Source organism: Amblyomma americanum, chromosome 10 (assembly GCF_052857255.1).
Source record: "Amblyomma americanum isolate KBUSLIRL-KWMA chromosome 10, ASM5285725v1, whole genome shotgun sequence".
NCBI classification, from domain to species: domain Eukaryota; kingdom Metazoa; phylum Arthropoda; class Arachnida; order Ixodida; family Ixodidae; genus Amblyomma; species Amblyomma americanum.
The window spans coordinates 1006673-1032486 of record NC_135506.1 but is presented as its reverse complement, the minus strand read 5'-3'; the positions used below and the strand labels follow the sequence as shown (position 1 = coordinate 1032486).

General features: G+C 46.3%; 2 protein-coding genes across 4 annotated transcripts in view; both read right to left on the bottom strand.

The window, feature by feature from the left end:
* LOC144106489 (uncharacterized) overlaps nt 1-25814 on the bottom strand; it is a 492993-nt gene that overhangs the window by 249291 nt on the left and 217888 nt on the right. The window lies entirely within an intron of this gene.
* Ns1 (Nucleostemin 1) overlaps nt 1-25814 on the bottom strand; it is a 72311-nt gene that overhangs the window by 1959 nt on the left and 44538 nt on the right. The window contains exons 11-13 of one of the 2 annotated variants that reach the window (XR_013309253.1): nt 24518-25754; nt 23351-24456; nt 11033-11192 (exon numbers count right to left, since the gene is read on the bottom strand). Coding sequence is in view for 1 of the 2 variants with exons in the window: in XM_077640278.1 (XP_077496404.1) it covers nt 11033-11192; nt 23351-23454; nt 25624-25754 (395 nt within the window). In the remaining variant the exon portion in view is untranslated. The remainder of the gene's footprint in view (nt 1-11032; nt 11193-23350; nt 24457-24517; nt 25755-25814) is intronic. The other variant, XM_077640278.1, reaches the window with a different exon arrangement.

The window sequence follows — 25814 nt, the reverse complement described above, 5'->3', positions numbered from 1 at the left end:
TTTTTCACTCTCCCTCTTGAACAGCGACTGCTTTTGTTCCTGAGTTGATTTTAAGAGCGTTAGCTCTTACTCATCACGTTTCAAGATTTCATGGGGTCTGCTACTACCCTTGATCACAGTGCCATCTGTGGCAGCAACTACTCACCATGTTTCGAGATTTCGTGAAGTCTCCTACAACCCTGAGATAAAGCGCCATCTGTGGCTGCAACTAGAAAACAGCGCATCTCGCACTGAGACTTGCAGCGCCATCTACAATAGCATTGTAGAAACAACCACCTGCCGCGTGCCAATGATGACGTCACGGTCCAATATGGTGGACAGAGGTGGAACTATGCGAGTATGACGTCAGGGGACGAAATGGCATAGTTTCGGTTTCTCGAATCCAAGATGGCAGCCATTAAAATTGGGTGTGCCCCCCCCCCCCCCCCCCCCCCCCACACACACACACACACACACATACAGCAAAAAAATATCCTAAAACGGGTAGGAAAACTGACCTGTTACGGGGCCACTATACATGTACACATTCGTTCCGCTATATATACTCCGACAACAACGGGCACACATTCGGGGGCAGTTTTATACCGAATCTGGTAGGCAAATGAAACCCTATGGGTTGTGGTATAGAAATAAAACCACAATTAAATAATAGGTAAGCATTGTATACATGCAATTACTAATTGAAGCGTTACCATATCGCACCGCAAGCCAAATTCTAGGTCCACCTTGACCCCCCAAATGAAGAAAATTCCGGTTGGGACGTATCTTGAGGGGGTGCAACTCGACAATGGGCAGACATGCATCGTAATTTCTCTGATAGATGACGCTAGGCGGCGTGTGTGCACGCGTAGCTGAGCATGGTGGCAATCCATCCCGTTTCAAAGCGTATTACACTCCGTTTCTCGACACAAGCGGCGCATTTTTCATCTAGTAAACCAAACAGCTAACGCTCGTTACTTCGTCTTCCAGAGGGTGGCGGCATTTTTTAATTCGAGATTCAGAGTGCTCTGAAGGTGTCCAGCTGGGTAGCTGTGCATATCTCGCTCCTTGGCCATCTCTACACCAGTCAAAAATTCAGCTCCCAACTGTGTCACTCAACGAGCAAGCATGCCTACTCTCCTTTTAGCCCACCAGTGGCAATGCATGGCACGTGATGCGCACACTGGGCCTTTTTTTTCTGCACTGGCAAGAGAGCTTCTCCACACAATGGGGCAAAGTTGCGCGGAAGCTATCTTGTCATGGTGCGCTTTCTGCGTGCAAGTGTTTTACAAATTTTTTCTGTGCTCGACAGAGCCACGTGGATGCCCTGCTAGCGCTGCTGCGCGGGGTCGCCGTGGTTCGCACTCAATACGAACGTTTGTCTCAACCAAAGGGCATGTGAAAGTATGTCTTAAGCGGATTTTTTTTTTTTTTACATTGAGTCCTATGGGAAACCAACCATAGGTGTAACATTGTTCATCTTTTCGGAGAATTAGTCTGAACCGAGTTCGTCTTCACGGGAGTCTACTGCAACTCGAATGATTACTATACTTGTATAATCGTGTCTTACGAATGAAAACCTGGCGCTTTCTCAATATTTGCAATTTTTATTTGGTATCCCTTTAATTAAAGGGTGACGACCTCACTTCAGTGCCATTACAAGTGCAGTGAGTGCTCCAGAGTGCCGAACCATTGATTTCCCACAGAAATTTTTTTCCAAATGTGCACAGACATTTAGCTCTTGCTAATTTCCTCAACTTGGGTTCTTTCCTCAATATTCCCTTGATGACCATGCAAATAACCATACAAAGCTCGGATGTTCATGGCAGCGTAATCTACCAGTTGCAGGTGATATTATGGAAACCTAAAAGAAAGCTGGGTGGCTAACATTTTTTAATGCAGGAATGTTATTAAAGGCTACAACTTCATCTCTCGTCCGCAAATTCTGTCCATCCAGTTTCCATCCGCCCACCTACTGACTGTTGCAACACTAAACACACACAGCAAAATTCTCCTCTGTTAAACTGCTTGCAAAAATTTGATAAAGAGCAAAAATTTGATGGAGATGTGGCATACAACAGTATTTCTGTTACAATAAGACATTTGCTTGATGTACCGTATTTACTCGAATGTAACACAAGTTTTTCCCCGGATTTTTTCCCTTTAAAGTCTACCGTCGCGTTATAATCGAATACCGCACTCCGATTGGCCTAAAGCAGTGCCGCGGTGCAGCCATTTCAAAGCAACCAGCTTGGTTTCGGTTTCTGCAGTTTTGCGATCTTATGCTGGCAACATGGGTACCACGGAAGCCAAATCCTCATCCATCCAAAATCAAACCGTTATTCTCTTACATTTTTTTTTTTGTGTTCGCTGCGACCTCGCGCTCAATGCATCGTCGCGTCCCGTTCTTGTGGCGTCGCTTGCAGTGTATTGATTCAGTGCACACGATGGCAACGCGTCGTGCTCAGTGCGACACTCATTTTAAGAGAAAAGCCATCCTGTTAGCTGAAGAGGTCGGGAATTCTGTGGCACCTTGAAGACTTGACATCAACGAGTCAACCATCCGCGGATGGCGGCTGCAGCTGGAGGGGCTTTTTAAGTGTGAGCCCGACCGCAAAGGATTTCGTGAGCCAAGCCACGGCCATCACGTCCAGCTGGAGAAAAAAGTGGCGGACTTTGTTATCGAGCAGTGCAAACGGCTCATGGGGGGTCAGTGTCGAAATTGGCCATTGGAAAGTTAGAGACATTGCTCGGGAGATGTGAAGTTCAGACCATCTCGTGGGTGGGCCCAAGCGTTCATGAAGAGGAATGGATTCTCTCTGCGGCAAACAACATCGATGCAGCAGAAGTTACCGGGAGACTTCGATAACAAAAAGGAGGAGTCCGTTTCTGAGAACTCGGCCTCCGAAAGCGAGGAAGATGAGTAAACATGTTGGCCACGATGTCTATTAAAGGTACTTTGTTTTGCATCCCTAAGCCTCGCGTTTCATTCGCGGTCGCAATACATCCGAGTAAATACGGTACTTGCTTGATTCGATCAAAATTACAGTAGCCGACCTATTTTTCGAACTCCAATAATTCGGACCTGCGCGATATTTCGGACTTTGCGGGCTCTAAAAGTTCAATTTTACAGCAATACTAGCTGTTAGGCACCCGTCCCTGGCTTTCTCATTGCTGTCGGTGTAACGAGTGGGTGTGCTAACACCCTACCAGTTGTACCAGTCAGCCTGGGTTGCATAAGCCTACAGGTGGCTCTGTTTGAAACAGACGCCTGCCAGTGCAGGTGTGCATCACGTGAACACTACATCAGTGTTAGCTATACAGCTAAACAGCAATGATAGCTATACAGCTATCATTGAATCTCGCATTACATAGCTGTAACCGTCCTGCGAGTTTTTTTTTGCACTAAAATAGATTCCAACAATACTGTGTAGATCATTTTTCAACTGAAATTTTGTTATTTAAACCTTGTATAGACGCTAGCGGGCAGCGCTACCACAACCATCCCGCTATCCACCATCGTGAAAAGTGCCATCTTGGATTCAAACGGGATCAGCGGACACTGATGGAGTGAATTGGCCGGACTGGCTTGGACAGGCTTGGCTATTTGTTCTCCATCGTTGCCATTTGAGATAATGAGACGCTTTCCGTTGCCATCGAGATGGCCTACAGAGTGAGCAATTGCACTAAAATGGTACAGCGGGACAGCTGCAACGCTTGCCACGGCTTGGACGATGCCACCCGCAGTGCAGGGCAGCAAACGAGGTAGAAAGGAGGGGGGAGGAGTGCATTTGGAGGCACCTCTCAGTCTTAGCGAGCGTCGCTTCCCCACGCAAACTGACTGTTCTTGCTTCCCGCGGTGGGTGCATTCCTGTGCATTCGTTCGTGGTATGACTTACAGCCATGTTGCACTGTCAGGTATTGTGACGCGAGAGGGCACGGAGATCACGAAAGCATGACTATGACTCATGCACAGTCTAATATTATCGCTTGTAGGCGGAACACAGGAAGCGGTGATTTTCGTGATTTTGAACGCAGGTTTTTCGCAGAAAAGTTGTTTTGAAGTTCACAAATTTTTTGCACTGTTGATTATTTGGACCATTTTCCGGGTCCTGCAGAGTCTGAAAAATCGGTGAGAAATCTGCACTATCTGCAAAAATGGCAACCAAAAACAAGCAGCTTTCTAATAGCTTTCTCGACTGCTTGAGCTCAATTGTTAAAGCAGTCACATAGACTGACCGTTCACTCTCTCCTCTGAGCACTTAAGTCACTATCTGTGCTGCTAAAACCTAACACAAGACCGCCGACATCGAATGTTCCACAAGTGCCGCTGCCAATCCAGGAGCACGACCGCCTTCGGAAATGACAGGTGAGATCTTTAATCACAGAAGGTGATCAGGAGTGCAAGTACCTAAAGAAGCTCCAGGAAATATCTTTGACCAGCCTGAATTAGGTGTCATATGTACAGGGGTGGTCAAAAGTTCCCAGGCTGCTCCGAGCAAGCCAGGAGCAATTGCTCTCCGCTGCCGCAGCGCTGAGAGGGCGTGAGATCCTCTCCCCTTCTTGCTCTCCTTGATAACGAAGCTGCGAAAAAACTAGTGCAGCGTGTGCCTTGCCTTTTCGCTCTTCGAATTCCGCTGTGGTAGAGAGCGTGGCCCCCAGCATGATGCGTTACTTTACGGAAAAAACTGCAGTTTTTCGAAAAGTAAAGCACTGTGCTGGCGGCCATATCTAGTTGTACTCCGTGTGCTTCTCCGTACTTTTCGGCTTCCTGGCATATGATACCGTGTATTTACCTGCACATGAGCTCTGTAGCGGCTCTTTGAGGCATCGGCGTGACTTCTCAAGTGCTGTTTTTTTAATTTCCTTTTTATTCTGTGAACATTGTCAACCCATAAACTTGGTCAGAGTCCGGCATGTTCGCTGTAGTGTTGCAGTGCTCTGTCCTAAGCTGTGTGTCAATGAGAGAATTCAGAGCCTCCACGCACAACGCTGGAAAAGCAGCTGCGGTGCTGGAGCAGCTGGCATATGTTGTTGACGCTTTGGCTAAGTATTTCGCACACTCCTGTGTAGAACGTTCGATCTATTACAGCAACGTTTTCGGCGCTTGCGCAAGTCTCTCTGTGCTCGAGAGCACCAGATAGAGAACAGAACTCATGTGCCATAATGTTAGGGAATAAGCGCTCAAAGGGTATAAGCTTCACTACCCGCCATCACATGGCCAATTACTGCGTTAGATTGTGCATGGTGTTCTCGCAACTGTTCTCTCGCTCTCTCTGCATGCTTGTCGCGTGGTGTCCACATTGATTCTTCACAGGAGGGGGAGAAATAGCTGGTGTGCTGCGACTCTCTGCCTCTGCTTAGCTGTATTTGCAGTTGGTGTCGCGCTCGCGCTGTCGAACTCTCAGCGTTCGAACACGGCACGCTCCTTTCATGACATGAAGCAAATCTTTTCGCTCTTCTGCAGCCAATCTGACGCATCCGGTGCATAAGGACTACAGGCGATAAAAACAAACATGGCATCGCTGCAGTAGTTTCACTTGCACTTCTGCATCGTCACCCTTGTATTGCACACCAAAAAAAAACACGACGGCGGAAGCATCAGACTTATTTTGCTGTCGAAAAGATAGCGCCTACATCTCGAAGCGTCGAGAGAAGGTGAATGACCAGCGATGCGGCGCTCGCGTTTAATCTGACTCGTTGCTCCTAACGAAGAAAAGTAAGTACCGCCGTCATGCTCCAAATGAAAGGCACTTGGAAATCAGGGATTTAGGTCTGCACCATTGTGGCCGATAACTGTCGTAACGCTGCCCGGAAGAGCCAGGACAGGCGCATGAAGGTAGGACCGATGGCTGAAATATCTTCCATACAGGAAAGCTATCTTTGAGATAGAAAAAAAAAAAAAAAATCCTGGGCCCCTTCATTGCTGTTCATTGGTATGCAGAAGTGCAAGTAGTTTTCTTGCAGCGACGCCGCGCGTATGATTACCGCCCCTTGCCCATGCACTAGAGATGCGTAAGACTGTAGCAGGAGCCAAATCATTCGCTCTTCCCCTTGAGTGCAGCGCCATAGGCTTGAGCGCCGATAGCGCGGCAGCGCTACCGCGACACGAAAAGCAAAGGCCTCTAGGAACAGGCAGGTGCTCATAGCACAGCCACATTTCCCTCCTCTTCAATGAAGAATCAATGCTGACATTGCATAACAAGCGCGCAATGCGGCAGAACAGTTGCAAGAACATCACGCGTAGTGTCAACACCTTAACTGGCCATATGACGGGCGTGGTGAGCCTCGTACACAATGACCACCTATTTCGTTGACATGTTGAATGAGTCCTTTTTCCCGTCTCGTGAGCACAGAGGGACCAGCATGGGCGTCAAAAAAGTAGCATTCATAGATCGAGTGTACTGCATAGGAGCGCACGAAAGATTTCGCAAAAGCACCCACAGCACGTGCTATAGCGGCTTCAGCACGTGGCGATTTCAGCATGTGGCGATTTCAGTTGTGTTGCTTGCACAGAGGGTCTAATTAAGCTCACTCATTAACATACGGCTCAAGACAAAGCGCTGGCAACATGGCAGCAAGCGTGAATTCCTTGGCATCATAAGCAAACATTCCGGACTCAGGGCTCTCAGCACATCCGTATGTAGCCAATTTCCAGAAAAGAAAACAAAGGTGTAAGAATATGGTGTGTGAGAAGTCAAGCTCACAAGCCGCAAACCAGCTCGTGTGAACGCCAAAGCGTGATATCGTGCGCCAGGAAGCAGGAAGGCACGGAGAAGCACACGAAGTCGAAAAAAGTATGCCCACCAGCATTCTGCATTACTCTCTGGGAAATTTTCGTATTCTAAGCCGCGCGCTCAATCGAAGCGCAGTTCGATGTCGAACCGTGAAGGCGCACGCCACACTAACTTTTTTACGGCTTTGTTATCAAGGGCAGCAAGAAGGAGGGAGTGACTCACGCCCTCTCAGCGTACACTCTCGAAGCCGGCGCGCGTCCAGGCGTGCAAGCGATGGCAGCGCCGCGACAGCGGAGAGCAGACGCTCCTGTCTCAGTCGGAGCGGCCTGCGAACTTTTTACCACCCCTATACTTCAGCTATCACATGCCATTACTCACCTTCCCAGGTGACAGCAAAAAACACACATGAAAAAAAGTACATTTTCTCAAAACACACTTACCGTAAAAACCGGACTATAGGTCGGACCGGAATATAGGTCGACCCCCTAACTAACCAATTCTAAAAATGAAAAAATCTTTTCAATGGGAAAAGTACCGAAAGCCATCCTTACTTTGAAACAAATGCGACTCGAGAGGTTGCACAATGGTGACAGTATTTAATTTCATTTAAATGCTGCTTGTATGTACACCCGGAAAATTTTTTAACAATATCGCGCACCAATCGGCCCGCGTGTTTGTTTCTGGCACAGTCAAGTACGGCGCCGTACAGCAAAGCCCTCCTCTTCATGAATCGCCGCAACCAGGATAGCGAGCCTTTGAATTGCGCCCTCGTGAGTCTAGAGGCACGGGCGATCTCTGCCGCTTTCACGCGGATGCATTCGGCAGTCACAGGCAGCGATCTTGCTCGCAGCGCAACGTTTCCTTCCTATTCTCGATACACTACGGTCTGCCCACGAAATGATGTTTTCTTCTGGTTGCTGCAAGTTGTAATACGTAGCTTCTGCCTCCGCCAGTACTGAATGCTCTTTTCGGATATTCCAAATTCGCGCTGTGCCGCCAGGTTCCCGTGAGCTTCCTCGTACTCAATCGTGTTTTTCTTGAAGGCGACGGTAAATTGCCGTTAGCTTCCGCTTTGCATCTACTGAAACGCAAAATGGCGGCACTGCTGCTGATGGCGATGGTGATGGAGGCTGTTGACTTCAGCCACCCATTGTTGCAAGACTTCCGTATTTTTTCCGCCAATGACCGGTACATAAGACGGGGGTCGACTTTTCACCATGGTTTTTTGAAAAAAAAGTTCGACCTATATTCCGGTTTTTACGGTATTCCTTATGGAAATGAAATGCGGGTCAACGCACATGCAATCTGCATTGCAGTAGTCTAGGCATAGCATGGATTAAACTGTAAATGCGCAATGCACTCAGTTTAAGAAAAAGTTAATCTGACTGAAGTAGGCCACATGAGCATGAATGATGCAAGCATTAGTCTGGTGTAAATCTGGGTTACTACATGTGTGCCAGTACCTTCACCAATACAGGACAATGACACAACAAAAAATTGGCGGTGGTTTAGCTTTGGTTAAACCTGGAGTGATGCGATAGCTACGGCTGGCCGAGTGAAACTTGATCATGTGACCAACCATGTGATCAGGCACAGCGCCGCGCCGCCGGCAGCTGTTCCGCACCACGTGACAGCGTGGCGGCGCAGCCACAGGGTAGCAGCACAGCCACAGGGTGGCGGCACCGCCACGCTGAAGGTTCAAAATGCTACCGTAATGTAGCTATCTCTACAAAAACACACACATCATGCCGATGATTGTCCGCTATCAACCGTTCATATTCATAACATGTACAAATCTTTTTATACCATTCCATTATTAAAGCACTCCAGAATTTTTACTGCGGGAGGGGGGGTGGCAGCACCCTAAAACAAGGTGCCCATTCCAGACAGTGTCAAATAACGTTTCCCTTTGCTTTTCTCCTGTCACCCGGCTTTCCCTTTTCTGATTTCCACTCCGAGGTTCTCTCCAAACTCGTTCCTTGAGTCTGTTAGCCTGATAAACAATAAATTATTTTTCTTGTCTGCACTTTTATCCAGGGTGACGACCTTTCAAAACTGACTCACGTTACCTGCTCCACGATTGAAATAGTATGTTGTTTGGTCTAGGCGGAATTGGAGCTCTTTCGAACTCATTAAGTATTAAAAAAAGGCTGCTCCACATAATTCAAATAAATTTTTGGTGGTCGAATTATTGAACGTTCAGTGCAGAAGGGTTCATGCTCCAGTGCCACCAGTCGACCCTGCTGAAACTATGGCCCGTTGCGTCTGCGTCATCGCGTGCCGAAAGCACAGCCAGGTGGGGCTATGCACTTCTTCCACCCTGGAGAAGCGCAGGAATGCTGGGAAGATGAGGTTTGGCTGGGCTGTTGCTGTAGGGCACGCATTCAGCCTAAACTCTTCTCACGGTAAACCTCGAAGAAATGCAGGGAAAGTTTGCACACCATCCTAACACCTGTGAAAAGCACTCTATTAAAATAATTTCATCTGCATGCAGAGGACAGCATCGCGGCCGATTAACAGGCAGAATTCCTGTTTACAAAACCGAACAATAGCCAAGCCAAATAAGAGACCCTGTCTTCCTTGCATTCAGGTGACGGATGAAGTGCTCTTCAAGAAACTCACACAGATGGCGGCACCAGCTTTCCCTCACTGAGAAACTCTAAGTACAGCGCACTGGCTGCATTACAGTCGAATCCCGCTTCACCGAAATTCATGAGACTTACGAAAAATGTCGTAGCGGTGGAAGCTTCGCTGTTGTGAAATCCGGCCAGAACATTGACAGATTGGACTGCATAGTTCAAGAACAATTTATTTTCTAAAAATCTGCCAGCTTCGGTCTTTCGCCGTTTCAAAAGCAGCAATATAACAAGATTTTCTAGGTTCTCGCGAAATCTTGGAAAATGGACTTGTTTGCACAATAAACATACCTGCTGCATTTGTTGTTTTAAAAGCACCCCTGCTTCCGTCCTTCGAGAACCCGTGCTGACATTGCACTGCCTGGAGGCATTTCGGTGTAGACTAGGCGCTCGCGTCACTACACATTCTGTAGCGCCTTGAAATAGACGACACACCAGAAATGCCGTTGCTCCGATTCTTTGTGGCACGCAGTACGAACAAGTTTCAATCTGATCAGTTTCTGTGTAGAACCACGGTTACACGCAGTGCCTGTACTAGGTCAGTGCCCAGGTGCACCAGACAGAATAAACAAATAAATACAACATTATCATGATGCTCGCCTGCGGAGCAAAGGTGAGACTAAAGTCAGGCTCCTTGCAATGACGTGCTGGCCACCAGCAAACCGGGCGACAGCGGATTATTGTATGCCACTTGCTCAATGCCACTAGGTCCGCAATGAGGCTTCAGAAAAAGTGCTTTGGAACCAGCCACCGCTTTTCATAAAACATTTAACATTTTCAGTGGTTTCTGTTGACACCATAGCTTCACACTGAAATGAATGCTTCTGCTATGCCTTCATCAGCGAAGCGAGCGAAAAAGCCGAAAGCCGCCTTGTACCAATGACCGTGGTTCGCAAGCACCGAGTTCGCAAAACCATATTGCATCTTTATGCACATGCCTGCACATCAATTGTAATTCCGCGGGGAATGCGAGCTGCACTATTGAAACTGCAAACTGTCTTTGGCAGCCGTTTTTGGTGAAATCTATACTCCGTTTCATCAGGTGCAACGCTGACAAAGCTAGCACTGTTGTTTCAGCTGCCTGCATCCACGACCAAAAAGTAGTGCTTTCCTTGTAGTGACCGAAACATAGTAAATGCTTTGCCTGCAGGCTTACTACATGACACATTTTCCATGAATTTGATTAAATGCACTATTATTGCTGACAACATGCTGTAGCTTTCTTGTGCCTTAGACCACTCAGCCACAGAACAAGCGCGGAGTAACATGCCGCCCTTTATTTTCCCACGCGGAATACTTCCGTATCTTTCACAGCGTTGCACCTGATGTATGAAACAGAGTATAACGAGCGTATGTGGATGCGGCAAAAAAAAAAACAGCCAATTACTCGGAATAATTTTGTTGAAGCGGAACCTCGCTCTGAACATTCTTCGTTGTGGGGGGCAATTGCATTGCCTTATATGGTTTGCTGACGGGAATCGGAAATACATACTTCGTTGAGGCAGAAATTTCACTGTCGTGGCATTCACTATAGCAGGGTTTGACTGTGTAGTAAAAACAACACAGCTAGAGTGCCAGCACAGAGAGGAAAGCGCAAGCTAGACCCGTCACATCTATGTGCACACACTAAAGGGACCACAGAAAAAAAAAGAAGAATGCAAATGAGGAGCCGTAGCTCACCAGAGCGCTTCCGCTTCTTGAGCATCCTCTTGAATTCTTTCCGGCGAGCCCTGTTCTGCTGCAGCCCTGAATCGAGTGCACCATCACTGCTTCTGGGAGGTTTAGTGCTGGCCGCCTTCTTGGGTGGTGCTTCTGCGGTCCACTGCGGCCCAGCTGCCTCCTGAAGGGCGAGGGATGGAAGCCAACAAATTTTCCTCTTTGCCAGCGCTATTCACCCAGAAGCACAGCTTGCCTCTTCCTTCAATATGTCACCCCCCCCACCCTTTGCACGGGCTGTAGCACAGTCGCCAGCTTTGTGAATAAGACAAGACTGCACAAAATTAGAATAGAGAGCGTTAAATGCAGCCAGCATAAACCCGCACGGCAATTCTGGCTTCTCAAGAAACAAACAAATAAAAAAAAGCTCCGAGGTGATCCGAGGTGAATTGTCTGAATGTGTTAGCATTTTCTATTGCTGCTGATTCTGTCGTAGCCCTGCCTCGGCGATAATCGTTAATGGGTTCATGCCCATACATGTGAATTGGTCATTCTCTACCCTTACATTCATAGATTGCGGGAGTCCTCGTAGCACTTACGGGGTGGTGGTGCAGTAGTTAAGCAATGTACCAGCAGGTGGCTGATTCCACCGGTTGGGCTTGTGAGACCCAAGGTTGCTCTCCCTGAGCAACCCCTTGTGACCAAGCATTCAAAGCTCCCCCTATGCAATTTTGTTAGCAGCACTGGTCATTACTGGCTCTTCTTTCAGCAACCTGGCCATAAATTTTCTATATTTTGCTTAACTCTAAACTCCCCTTACCCAGATATTTTTCCTGCATTTTATAACTTCGAGTTAGTGAGTGTATCCGCGTTAATAGATGCACACCTTGTGGAGATTTCGTCCTGACTGCATTGTGTATTTCAACCCTGCTAGTTTTGTTGCACTCACAAAACTTCACTGTATGCAACAACAATCTTGGTTTTTCATTTTGATGGATTGAAGATTTTGGTGCGACACCATGTTAAAAAAATGTGGTGGAAAAAAAAAAAAAGACTAAGAGTGCCATCATGCGTAGCATGTGTTCAGAAATGCAGAGGACATTGAGCCAGTCTTCTGCCGCATTTCGTCAAGTCTGCATGCTTTCCACAAGGTAAAGAAAAGTAGAAATTTTTAGAAAAAAAAGTTTTTTAGATATACTAATGCCAAAATTTGGTGCATTAAAATTTGAAAACATTGCATATGCAAAAAACAGTTTTCTTCAAATTCCATCAAAAATAAGAAAGTGGGTGTTGAAAGCTGCAACCTCCCTTACTGTAATAAAGAAAACTGCTGAAATTCTGTCTTGTGCATGGACTGCATTAAGGTACCGTGCATTGTTGGTTGGTGACTGAACATTATGCAGGAACACAGCGTAAAAGCAACGGGAAAGAGCAGAACGGTCCCGTTTCTTTAGCGATGTGTTAAACCAGAATGTAAAGTTCTTGGCTTCTATTGAAAGCCACAATAAAGCTCATTACACAGAAAAAACAGCCAGAATTCCTGAACTTTTTCGCCTCCAGGAACCCCAATAACCTTGAACACAGTAGACTCGTTTATTTATTTATTTATTTATATATTTATTACAACCTCAAAGGCACCATTAAAGGGGTATTACATGAGGGAGTGGAATTCAGGGCCTATAGTTGATCCGATGGATTGTTTGAATGATGATTGGTCGGAGTTAAGTACGACGGTGTTGGGCAAGTCATTCCAGTTCTTTGCAGTGCGGAAAAAAAATGATGACAGGTGAGCACTAGTCCGGGCAGGGGGAGAGTAAACGGCCTTCTGGTGGTTCGTGCGGCTGGAGATGCGGTGGGCAGGGCTGATAATAGACTTGATCATGGGGTGATAGTAAAATTTATGAAAAAGGCATAGCCTTGCAATAGTACGGCGGTCTGCTAAGTTTGTAAGATGAGGATTACGTTTTAGTTCAGTGACACTTGCATGATAAGAATAAGCCGAGTGGATGAATCTTGCTGCGCGGTTTTAAGTTGCTTCCAGTAAGTTAGAAAGGTTACTTTGATAGGGGTCCCAAACCGCGCATGTGTATTCCAGTTTGAGATGAATGAATGTTAAATAAGCTAACAACTTTACTGATGGAGGAGCTAGGCAAAGGGTTTGGCGAAAATAACCGAGAACACGATTAGCATCGTTAATACTCTGCGTTACGTGATGTGACCAATTGAGATTGCGGTTAAATGAACACCCAAGTATTTATACTCCATAACAGCAGTGATTTCGGAATTGGAGATTGAGTAGCTTGAAGTTGGTTGGGAGTGACGTCGATGAAAGGATAGGAGAGATGTTTTCTTCGTGTTTAAAGACATTAGCCATTTGTTACACCAGGTTATTACGCACCAGGCTATTTTTCTATTTTGGCAGAACCTGGCTCCACTGTGCAAACGGGCTCGACAGTGGCAAAAAATCCCCATGCCACTAACTGCACCGAACCATCCGGAAAAACGGCCACGAATACACGCAAGCTTTTTTTTTATCTTGGCTCCTCTTGCTAGGCTGTGTGGCCCTCGTGCCTTCAGTCACCAGCCACACATGTGGCACCATCTGCCAACAAGGAACAGAAGTGCAAATGCAGGGTGATACTGTGGAAGCTCGGTAATTTAAAGCTCTTTAATTAGAATTTTTGGATCATCATCATCGCCAGTCAGACTATGCGCACTTCCTTCTCCCATGCCTCTCCAATTAACCCCGTCCTTCGCCAGCTGCGGCCACCATATCCCTGCAAACTTCTTAACCTCCTCCTCCCACTTGACTTTCAGTTGCCCCCTGCTCCGCTTGCCTTCTCTTGGAATCCACTCAGTTACCCTTAAAGGGGCTGCGAAACATCGCTTGAACGGATGCCGGTTACACTTGAGATGGATTCTTTATGCCACACAGATGCTGACTCAAAAAGAATTTTGAGAATCGATACATAGGAGCGGGAGTTATTCAATGAAGAAATTTCAAAATACAAGCAAACAAAATGCTGCCCTCAACTCGTTTTTCGCAGCTTCCCATTCCCATTTCACTCTCCCAATGACGACACCTAGAGCGACCAATCAAAACAGCCTATCTGAGCACGTGGCGGAAGTTGGCACTCCATGGTTGCCTGTTCTCTGTAACTCGCGTTCATGCCAAAGCTGGCAGCGCCGTTTCCATAGTTACAACAACCATGTGAACACCCAGCTGACCCAGCGATGCTTCATCGTCACGTCGACGGCGCAGAAAGGAACACTGATCAGTGACGTTCCCTTACTTAAGGATCCGAACTCGAGCGCGAGGTACTGCGAAGGTGTGACGGCCTGCGCAATATATCAGACACACTTAGCATAGCGCACACTGCTACTGCTTACCGCCTACCATTGCCCATCGCTCCTATAGCGCGCTGGTTGGTCACGGCGAGCAAGGAGCGCGCGCTGATGATGGGAACGTGGCGCCATCTGGCGCCGCCGCCCAGTGATCCTCCACAAGCTGACAATGCGCACTGCTAAATGTGAAACGAACGGCTTTTTTCTTTGCATCCTTCTTTGGGACCGAAACAAACGTTGTGGAATGGCTCGATTAGATCGATTCCGCAAAGCCATTCTCAGATATATAGAGAGTACCCATAAGTGTTATGTGATAGGTCGTAGGATGTTTGCAGAGAAGCGCAAAGTCCTTCGATGCAAAAAGTAGCCAGAGCCTCTGGTGGTGTATTTTTGTTTTACTTGCCTTACAGCGCTTTTATCTAAGGCAAACAAGTTGGCTTTGTTGATGTAAAATAAAACACAAAAACTTGACGAAACGTATCTCCAGTTATTAACCCAATTTGTATTTACTGTTTGTCCAATCGTAAAGCTCCCACTAAGTGATGTCATATCCACTGCTAAAAACCGCCACTGTATGATGACACCGTCAGCGCAATGAATTTGTTTCTGCGAGCTAATTAAAATACTAAATACCGGAGTATAGGTGGTACGACCGATGCTAATAGCATCACTATAACTCATTCTATGCAACCAAGAGGCAAAGCAATGCACTGATTATGTGTTTCGGGGCCAGCCGTTATCTCGCCTGCGCATTATATGCCCTGCCCAAGCCCATTTGTTCCTCGTGATTTAGACCAGGATGTCATTAACTCACATTTGTTCCCTCACCTGCTCTACCCTATCATGTTACACCTATAATTTTTCATTCCGTAGCTCGCTGAGTTGTCCTCAACTTAATTTTCATTAGCCTCCAAGTATCTGCCCCATAGGTCAGTAGCAGTAAGATAAAGCTGCTGCATACTTTTCTCCAAGTTCAGGATTTAGAACAGAAGATGTTGGCCATTGTTCTCCGAGAAAAAAAGCAGGTGATGACGGAATAGTTTATGGTTTATAGGGGTACAGCGTCCCAAAGCGACTCAGGCTATGAGGGACACCGTAGTGAAGGGTTCCGGAAATTTCGACCACCTGGGGTTCCTTAGCGTGCACCGACATAGCATAGAACATGGGCCTCTAAAATTTCACCTCCATCGAAATTCGACTGCCGCGGCCGAGATCGAACCCGCATCCTTCGGGTCAGCAGCTAAGCGCCATAACTGCGGAGCCACCGTGGCGGCTTTGATGATGAATATTTTAGAACAATAAAATTGAATAATTTAACTAATTGTCTGCTACCCGATCGCAGAGTGCCACATACCGTATTTACATGATTGTAAGTCGACTCGAATGTAAGTCGACCCTCCCAAATCGCATGTCCGAAAAAAAAAAAGTTGACGCAAATGTAAGTCGACACCCCCAATCGCATGTCCGAAAAAAAAAAAAACACCGGTGGAGCGCTTCAAAAACGAAAATTTATTGCATAGATGGGCTATTCATCCTCACTTGAGTCATCTTCAGTGGTACTGCTGTCGTCGTCGCCCCTGCGATCCCACAGCACATCGTCCTCCATGGAAAGCCCGCACGTCCTAAATGACCGCACCACGACATCGCGTGGAACGGCCGCCCAAGCGGAAATCACCCACCCGCACACAGCCGCCAGGGAGGCTCTCTTCACGCGCCCCGTTGGCGGAAGTTCCCGCCCTTCTGCCGCCAGCCACTCGTTGTACTCACGCCGAAGCAAGTCCTTGAATGGCTTGTTAATGCCAACGTCTAGCGGCTGCAGCTGCCCCGTCAGACCGCCGGGAATCACCAGCATATCTGCATCTTCTTTTCGGAGCTCTGCCTTCACTTTCGCGGTAAGGTGGCCGCGAAATGAGTCCAGCACGAGGAGGTTCGGATTGCGATTTTTGAGGGATGCCCCTGGCCTCAAAAGCCACACCTGACGGTACCAATCAATAACTAAGTCGTTCATCATAAAGCCTTTTTCGTTCACTTGCACAATCACACCTTTCGGGAACATTTCCTTTGGCATAGTTTTTTTTTTGAAGACGATGTACAGTCGGAGCTTTGTGCCATCTGCCAAGCATGATAGCATAACAGTGAATCGAAGTTTCTCGTTTCCTGTCGTGAGAAGCTTAACCTCGCGAGCTCCCCTCACGCTCACTGTTGTGTTGCTCGTCATGTCGAAGTAGACGGGAGTCTGGTTCGCATTGCCGATTTGGCCGAGCAGGTATCGCCGCAAGTCGCGGAGCTTGAGGTAGTGCCTATGGAAGGCGAGAACTTTCTCCTCGTAAGCAGCAGGCAGCTTCTGACATACACTAGTACGCCGACGAAGAGAGAAGCCAGCCCTCTTCATAAATTTCGAAGCCCAAGCCCTGCTGGCTTTGAAGTCTGTTCGGAGTATTCCAGCTTCCGCAGCAAAGACCCGGCCTTGTTGCGTGATCATTTCGCATGTCACTGGAAGGGACCGATCACGTATTTCGGTGACATATGCTGCAAGCTTGACCTCCAGCTCCAGAAAGCGTCCCGACTTCGGCCTGCGGAAACCTCTTCGCTTGGAGTCACAATCGAAAATTTTGTCTCGCTGCTTCCGCCACTCCTGCACCAACCGTTCAGAAACGTCAAACTTGCGGCCCGCCATGCAGTTGATGGTTTCTTCGGCGTAAATGATGGCCTCCCTCTTGAACGCTGCAGTGAATGAGCGCCGAATGCTTTTCGAACCTGGAGAGCTCATGGCGAAGCACGCGGCCAGCAGTCGAGTCAAAAGCACCAACTCCAAGCACCACCAAACAAAGAGTGATCGGTGTCGGGGCGTCGGCTCTTCCAGCAAACATCGGCATTCCCCAGAAGCGCTGCTGTTACGTATTGCGCAACCAACTGAAACAGCGGCTCTTCTATCAGCTAGCAACACTCCCGGGCGCTGGCGCAGACTCCGCGATTGGAACAGCGGGACAGCGGCCCTTCCCGCGAGTGAAATGAAATGACATTGGTTTTGGGGGAAAGGAAGTGCTGCAGTATTTGTCTCAAATATCGGCGGAAACCCAGTTGTAAGGGAAGAGATAAAGGAGGGAGTGAAAGAAGAAAGGAAGAACGAGGTGCCGTAGTGAAGGGCTCCCAGATAATATCAACCACCTGGGGATCGTTAACCTGCTGTACTGACATCGCACAGCACACGGGCGCCTTTGCGTTTCGCTTCCATCGAAACGCTGCCGCCGCGGTCGGGTTCTAACCCGGGTATCCTGTTCAGTAGCACTGAACCATCGCGGTGGGTAACGGTGTGCGCAGTAAAAATAAAAAATGAAAAATCCTGGCCAAAAAGCCCGCGGAATACCTGAATGCTACGCTTGGAGCCGTAGAGCAAACAAAAACTTCTAACATCGCAGTAGCGTCCCTGATAGATTGTTTTTCTTGCTTTTATTGGCAGTTCAAGGTTTCGTTTCGATTGTAAGTCGACCCCCCCACTTTGGAATTTTAAATTTCAAAAAAAGGGGTCGACTTACAATCATGTAAATACGGTATTCTGTTCACTTTCGTTAGGTAGACCTTTGGTGAAGTTGAAATGTGTCATTGTCCCATGGTGTTGAGATTAATGAGCTTTTACTGTAATGACAAGCGTAAGCTTGACTGTGAAAAAACTTCACGTGTAATGTGCCTGGTGCTGACCGTGCTGGAGCAACAAGGAAGACGTGTTGAAGTGAAGGGATGGTATCACAAGCGAACAATCACGAGTGTTAAACCAACATTTGAGCGGTGTGTGATGCTCGCATGCACCTACTCCAACACGCATTGCCCTGTGCACCGTTTAAAATGGCAGGAGCAGCGTCTTGACACGCTGTCATGTTCAATGGGCGACCTACCGGCGCCAGCACCTCCGCCAAAATATTTTAATGTAAAAGCATTTCTTGACTCCCGAGTGGCGTGTCCAGGGCCTGTCATCAGTGTTGGCATAATGTGTCTTCAGAACGTGTCCGCACGACCTGTCAGTCATCCATTATAGAAGTAATTAATAGAATATATCCAGCACAAATAAATAATTAAGTCACCAAAATCATTAATGAAATAGATAATTAAATGGAGAAATTCATTAGTTGATTTAGTCAATTACTTTACAAAATATATCGGTAATTCAATAAATTCAATTCTTTATTCACCAGAAAACTGGACGGTCTCCAGACTAAAAGTTGCTGCCTACAACTTGACTGGGGTCCTGGAGCCGTTTACAAAGCGGCAGCAGACATTGGTGGCAGAGTACGCTAACATTAATTACAAACACTGAGTAATAGAAGGCATCAGAAAAATACAGACCTACTGCAAGATTTATCACAATAGATTCTTATCAATTGCAATTGAGAAAAGTGTACTCGTAGCTCTTTTGGGGATTTGAAGGTTATCTGTTCGTGTTGATTTAATAAGTTCGGCAGATTGTGTTTTAATGATTGCAATTTGTACCGAGTGCAAAAGTATGGGACTAACCAGGGTTCGGAAATTCGAGTTAAAGAAGGGGTAGCTCTAGGTTGCAACAATGCCATCGAACAAAGGAAACTCGGGCTGTCATGCTGAGAAAAATAGAAAGCATGTAGCAATCGGTGTTCATAGTGATAGTCAAAACTAATAATATTGTATTTTGCAAAGAGATGTCTTGTCGTAGAGTGATGATCAATATTGGCTAAGTAGCAAGGTACCTTTTTTGCAGAACTATTATCTTTTCAATATTTGCTGTTGTGGTGCTTGGCCACACCAAACTGCAGTAGCTCATATGCGGGGCAAATAATGCGTTATATAACTGAAGTTTAGCTTCTTGCGGCAGAACAGTACATCGCGACATAGCTCCAGTCACTGAAGAGATTTTCCTTGCAACATAGTTGACATGAGTGTCCCAACTCAAATGGCACGAAAAATAGACACCGAGAATTTTGTGAGTATCGACAAGGTCAATATTTTTATCTTGAATCATTAGAGAATTTTCTAGAATGAATTTCTTATTTCTGGCTCGAAATAAAACAGCTTTCGTTTTCTGGGTGTTTATTTCTACGCAATTTAATTGGGACCAGACAGACAATTTTTCAAGTACATCATTACAATGTGACACAAGGGCATTGGGATCATTACCAGAAATAAGCACAGTACTGTCATCAGCATATATAATGAATTGTACACTGTTGTCAATATGAACTATGTCATTTATGTATAAGTTAAACAGAAGCGGGCCTAATACACTCCCCTGTGGTACACCACAAGATATTGGAAGTAAGGATGACTGGTGGTTGCTAATACAGACACACTGGCTTCTATTGCTGAGGTACGAGTTAAGCAAATCATGAGATTTTCCGCGGATACCATATGAAGTGAGTTTTTTAAGAAGTATGTTATGGTCGAGAGAGTCAAAAGCTTTGCTGAAATCAACAAAAAGACCGAGCGTATATGTTCCCTGCTCTGTAATATATTTTCTTTTATTGCAAGCAGCGCCGTTTCCGTAGATTTACCTTGTCTGAATCCAAACTGACAATCGGTCAGCGCCCTAGTTTTATCTAAGAAATTTATTAGGCTTGAGTAAATGATCTCTGAGAAAACATGTAATATAGAAAACAGGTAATATGAGAAAACAGGTAATATAGAAATCGGTCGATAATTAGTTGCTTCATTTCTGTTTCCACCTTTAAAGATTGCAGCAACTCTTGCTCGCTTCATGCCCTCAGGAAAGGTACCAGATTCTATTGCTAATTGAATTGAATTAGTTACTGAATTAAAGAATTAAATTTAAGTCACCAAAATTATTCATTAATTTATTCAATCAGTGCATTCACATTCATCGGTAATTTAATCACATTCATGAATTTGAGAGGAATGGCTGAAACAACAGACGTGCAGCACAAAACCGTGTCCACCGAAGTGACCACGCTAATTTCAGCAACAGATACCGCAGATGTGTATATGAAATCCCAACGATGCCATCAGTGGTTGACCTCAATGTGTTGGCAGCATTCCAGACTACATTCACACCAAAATTTTGAGCAACTGCTGGTCGTACAGCTTTCTGGGTGGGGTCATGGCATTTCTCATTGCATATAGCTTACATTAATTAGAATTGAAGAGGGAACGGCAGAAGCTAGTGAAGAGGAAGTCCACTATCGAGTTAGCGGTAAGAGGGAAAATAGAGGAATTCAGGATATCACTGCAGAACAGATATTCAGCTTTAGCCGAGAAAGATGATCTTAATGTTCATACAATGAATGATAATCTGACAGCTATCATTTTGGAGCACGCCTTAGAAGTAGGCGGTAGGATGGTTCAACAGGATACTGGCAAACTATCTCAGAAGATGAAAGATCTGATTAAGAAACGCCAAAGCATGACGGAGTCTCACCCTACAAACAGAATAGAACTAGCAGAGCTATTGAAGTCAATAAACTAGCACAAAGTAGCCAACATAAGGAAATTTATTATGAAGAGAATCGAACATGCTCTAAAGAACGAAGGTAGCCTAAAAGCGGTGAAGAGGAAACTAGGCATAGGTAAAAACCAGATGTATAAGTTAAGTGACAAGGAGGGGAATGCCATTAGCAATATGGATAAGATAGTTAAAGCAGCCGAAGAGTTCTACACTAATTTCTACAGTAGCCAATGCAATCAGAACGTTAATGAGAGAGACAGTAGCGCACAGCAATGGCACATCCCCCCAGTAACGAAAAAGGACAAGAAGAAAGCCTTAGCAGCAGTGCAAAGGGGGAAAGCAGCTGGTAAGGATCAGGTAACAGCAGATCTGTTGAAGGATGGAAGGGAGATTGTGCTAGAAAAACAAGGGCCATGTATACACAATGCCTTATGACCTAGAGCCTAGCAGAAGCTTGGAAGAATGCTAACGTTATCTTAAATCATAAGAAAGGAGACGTCAAGGACTTGGAAAAATTAGACCGATCAGCTTACTGTCCCTTGCCTAAAAGGCATTTGCAAAAGCAATCGCTTCTAAGAGTCAGAATAGCCTTAGACTTCAATCAACCAAATGATTAGGCAGGATTCCTTAAAGGATACTCCATAGTAGACCATATTCACACTATCAATCAGGTGATGGCAAATCTAGAAATGCACAGAGTATAACCAACCCTTATATAAAGCGTTCATTGATTTCAAGAAAGCATTCGATTCAGTGGAAACTTTAGCCGTCATGCAGACATTACAGATTCAGGCTGTAGGAGAGTTTTACGTGAAAATACTGGAAGATATCTATAACAACTGCACAGCTACCGTAGTCCTCCATTAAGTCACTAATAAAATTCTAATAAGGAATGGGTGTCTGGCACGGAGACACAATATCCCCACTGCTATTCACCGCCTGTTTACATAAGGTATTCCGAGGCGTGAATTGGGAGCATATGGGGATAAGAGTTAGTGGAGAATGCCTAAGCAATCTACGAGTCACTGATGACGTGGCCTTCCTTAGTCAGTCAGGAGATGAACTGCAAAAGCATGATCAATGAGAGATAGGTAGAGCAGAATGGTGGGTCTAAAAACTAAGATGCAAAAAACCAAAGTAGTGTTCAATAGTCTAGCAAGGGAACAGCAGTTCCCGATTGGTAGCGAAGTGATGGAAGTGGTAAAGGAATACAGTAGCCGACGGATAATTGACTCCAATAATTCGGACTTGTAGGATATTTCGCTTTGATGAGGCACCAGCAGTCACCCCATAGAAGCACATACATATTCGAGACAGATATTTCGGACTTCAAAAGCCCAAAAGCTCGATTTTTCGGACTACTTTCAGTCGCCTGTGGGCCAAAATCGGCCATCTTATCGGCTTTTCGGCGGTGCAAAAGGCGCCATCTTGGATTGCGGTGGATTTACTCTGCAGTTGGATTGGCTTCACATATTTTCGGTACCTCATTTTGCAGTTGTGATGATATAAAAATCCTATAACTCACCTTCTACAACAGGCAGGATGATAATTTTACCCTTATTGCATAGCTTGATATCAAGAGCAACCAATGGCATGCAATCTAACAAGTTGCCTGCAGCAGAAGTTCTTTCAAACTTTTGGAAAAACGTTACATAACATATTGTATAAGCGCACAAAAACTTGTTGGACATAAAATTAAATTGGAATTTGGAATCAGCATGCAAAAATACATGTTTCCTGGAGATGTCATATTCTAAGACCCCCTTCCCCCCTTAAGTGGAGAGACAGAGGCCTTTGCACTGCAGTGGGTGCAATCAGGTTGTTGATGATGATGATGACTGTATTGCTCACTGTTAGCTCTATACGATCTAGAGGCCAGTCGTTCAGGCAGTGGTGCGTGGCTGTAAATAAATGCTGTAAGGCAGATACAGACCGGGACATTCCACGCCCCGTCAGTGCTACACGTGCTTCACCCAGAACTCTGCCCGAGTGGTGTATGCACTATTTGTGCAGTGGGTCTCACGGGCACATGGCACACCATGTTCCCACATGGTTCCTACATGGTTTGCCAGGTTCCTGACAAAAGCTACCTCCAGGACATACATGCCCGAACTTCAAAGTTCAGTGAAGTCTACAGGCAAGGACACTCACCTATGGGCCGTCCAGCAGGCCCGGGGTGCGCTCGAAAAGCACAAGCCTCATGACCCACCTCAAATGGGCCGAACTGGGGTAGTGCAGAGTAGGGCATAACCCAGGGTCGAACTTGGCCAACGTCATGACACGTTAAGCCGTCGGTTGCCGGCATTTTAATAAAATTATTCCTATCCTATCCTATCCTAAACAATTCCTGTGAAGGCCTTTCCCTGTGTTTCAGAATGTCGAGTTTGGTCGTTTTTTGATGATATGAATTTTCGGTTGACAGGAACGTTTTTCGTGACCTCATGAGATTTGTATAACCGAGATTCTACTGAATAATTTTCTGTTAACAGAATGTTCCGGGCTTACATACACAAGCTCTTCATCTTGCTGTTACTGCTTGCATCTGTAAAATGGCAACAAAAGCTGCCCACCTGCCCCGTGTCCATAGGTGCACTGGTCTCTTCTTCAGGTGCCAGGTCTGCGGTACCCATGGACTCCAAAGGAACCACATCCATTGGGCGCACCATGACAAGCCCTAGAGAGAAAGAAATGGTCACCACCAAAACCTGACATGCATAATTGTTAATAGTTCTTCTGAGGCTTTTAAAGGGACGAACTGAAGTTGGCCTGCATTGACAAATTACTGTACGCTAATGACAAAGAAAGATGCTACTCTCCCTGAAAACAGCATAAATTTTTGCAAAATGCAGTGCACTGAGATGGATCGCTAAGGCTAGGTGACACTGCCACTGCCTTCCAAACAGCCATCATTTTCTGTATCGGTGTCACGAGCTTGAATCCAGTGACTGGGAAATTTTAAGACCCTAGGCAACAAATACATCTGCTGCTGTTGGATCAGCATGGCCAGAGTGGAGTTGTTCTCAGTGTCCCTCACAATGCTGCGAAGTTTTCTAAGACAGTGGCACTTCATTCTGTTAACCCTGTGTAATGCTCTGGACTCTCTCGGGGCATTTTAAATAAATGAACAGATAAATAAAGACCAGGGTGCCCTGGTAGCAGCAGACAAACCCGCCCACGTCACGACAGCTTCTGCGCAAGTGGTAACACCATGTGGAGAGAAACCTGCACACACAGGTATGACAGAGTGAAGCCAACTGTCAATGCGCACAGCAGCCAAAGAGCCAATAACACAGACCTTTCCAGAAAAATGTCAAAGGCAGCTGTTACACTCAGCAGTGCAGCGTGGAAAGTGTCGAGCGCTGCGCTGCCGCAAGCACGAACCACAAAAGCCAGCTCCAGGCAGGCAGAGACCCGCAGACTTTATTCCGCAAAGCACATATAGCTTGGCGCCACAGCATGGCGCCATCTTACAGGCCTCACACACACTACATCACCCCTTGTTTAAAAAGAAAGGAAAGATCACAGTACTACCTAAGGATCACAAGTCCCATCCTTTTGTCCAGCGGATTGACCTGCCAAACCGTGATACACGTATGGGTTCTTCACCTGTAGGTGGCTGGACATTTGCTGGACTTGAAGGTTGAGGTGATGTCCATCAAGACCAGGGATACAGATTCTGGTGTAGGGAGAACTACGTCAGGTAACGCCACATTAGCCTCATTGCTTGCTGGATTCACCTTGGGTAAGCTAGTGGCATTATTGGACAATGGGACGAGGTGCAGCAGACTGAGCTGGAGAACACCGTTCGAAGTTTCCACAATGTATGGCCAAGGACACTGAGCTGGGCCCAGTACTGTCGCAGGGCTGCTGATGTCAAGCACCAGTTAGCTTGATCACGCAAGTTAAAAGACCAAGACAAGGGTGAGCCTGGCTTTTAGGTGCCCCATCGTTCTAGGAACTCTGGTCTGCATGGCTTCTGCTCATAAGAAGTTGAGCAGGGCTTACACCATTAGGGCTTTCTGGCGGGCTAGTTGGAGCAAGAAATGAAGGAAACGGTGCTAAAGACAAGGATGTGACACAACACAGCGTTGATAGAAAGTATAAAGACGGGGTTGACAAGTGGCAGCTACAATTAGGGTAACAAATAAGAGGGGCTTCGAAGCAGAAAGGAGGAAGACAGGCCTGATGTGGAAGAAATGTAATCCAATAGGGCTTTTTGGCAAGCTAGTTGGTGCATGAAGTGAAGGAAACAGCGCATAAAACAACAACATGACACGACAACACTGGTGTTGTGTTGTCACGTCACATGCCCCGAATCAGTGGTGACGCAATCCTAGATCTGGTACTACTATGTTAAGCATTGTGTTGCTGCAAACACGAACCACACAAGCTGGCTCCAGGCAGGCAAAGACCCCTAGGCTTATTTCGCAGAGCATATATAGCTTGGCGCATTGCAGTGGCACCGGCCTAACACGGACTACAGAATGCACCTGGCAATACCTTTGTTCACAGTTCAAAAACAACCAGCCCCCAACATTATCAGAAGATCTACAGCACATGCAATCAATTTTTTTCCAAGGAGTGCTCTAGCAATTGCATTTAAGCCCTTCTATGTAAACAACATTTGAAAGCCTCAAGGTCTCCCGAGTACTGTTCCGGGTAATTTGTGCACATTTTTCTTGCAGTACATTATTTGATTCTGTTCACAAGGTGCAAACGATGATGTTAATCTCCACGAGCATGGTAATGTGGCCACACCAAAAGGCATATCACCCATGAACTGTTAATGGTGCAATTCTAAGCAACAATTATAGTGGTAAGGCAAAACCAGGAGCAGACACACCTTGCAGCTCGAGTTCCTCATCTTCGGTGAGTGCATCTAGGTCAAACTCTGCACCTAGGGCTGATACAATACTACTGCCTTCCACACTGGCTGCGTTCTCAGGGGGCTCTGTGCAGTACTTGATGCGGCCACTGAAAAGTAGAAACGCCAGTTACGGGCACCCACGCACTCAAAAGAATGCACGTCCCCGG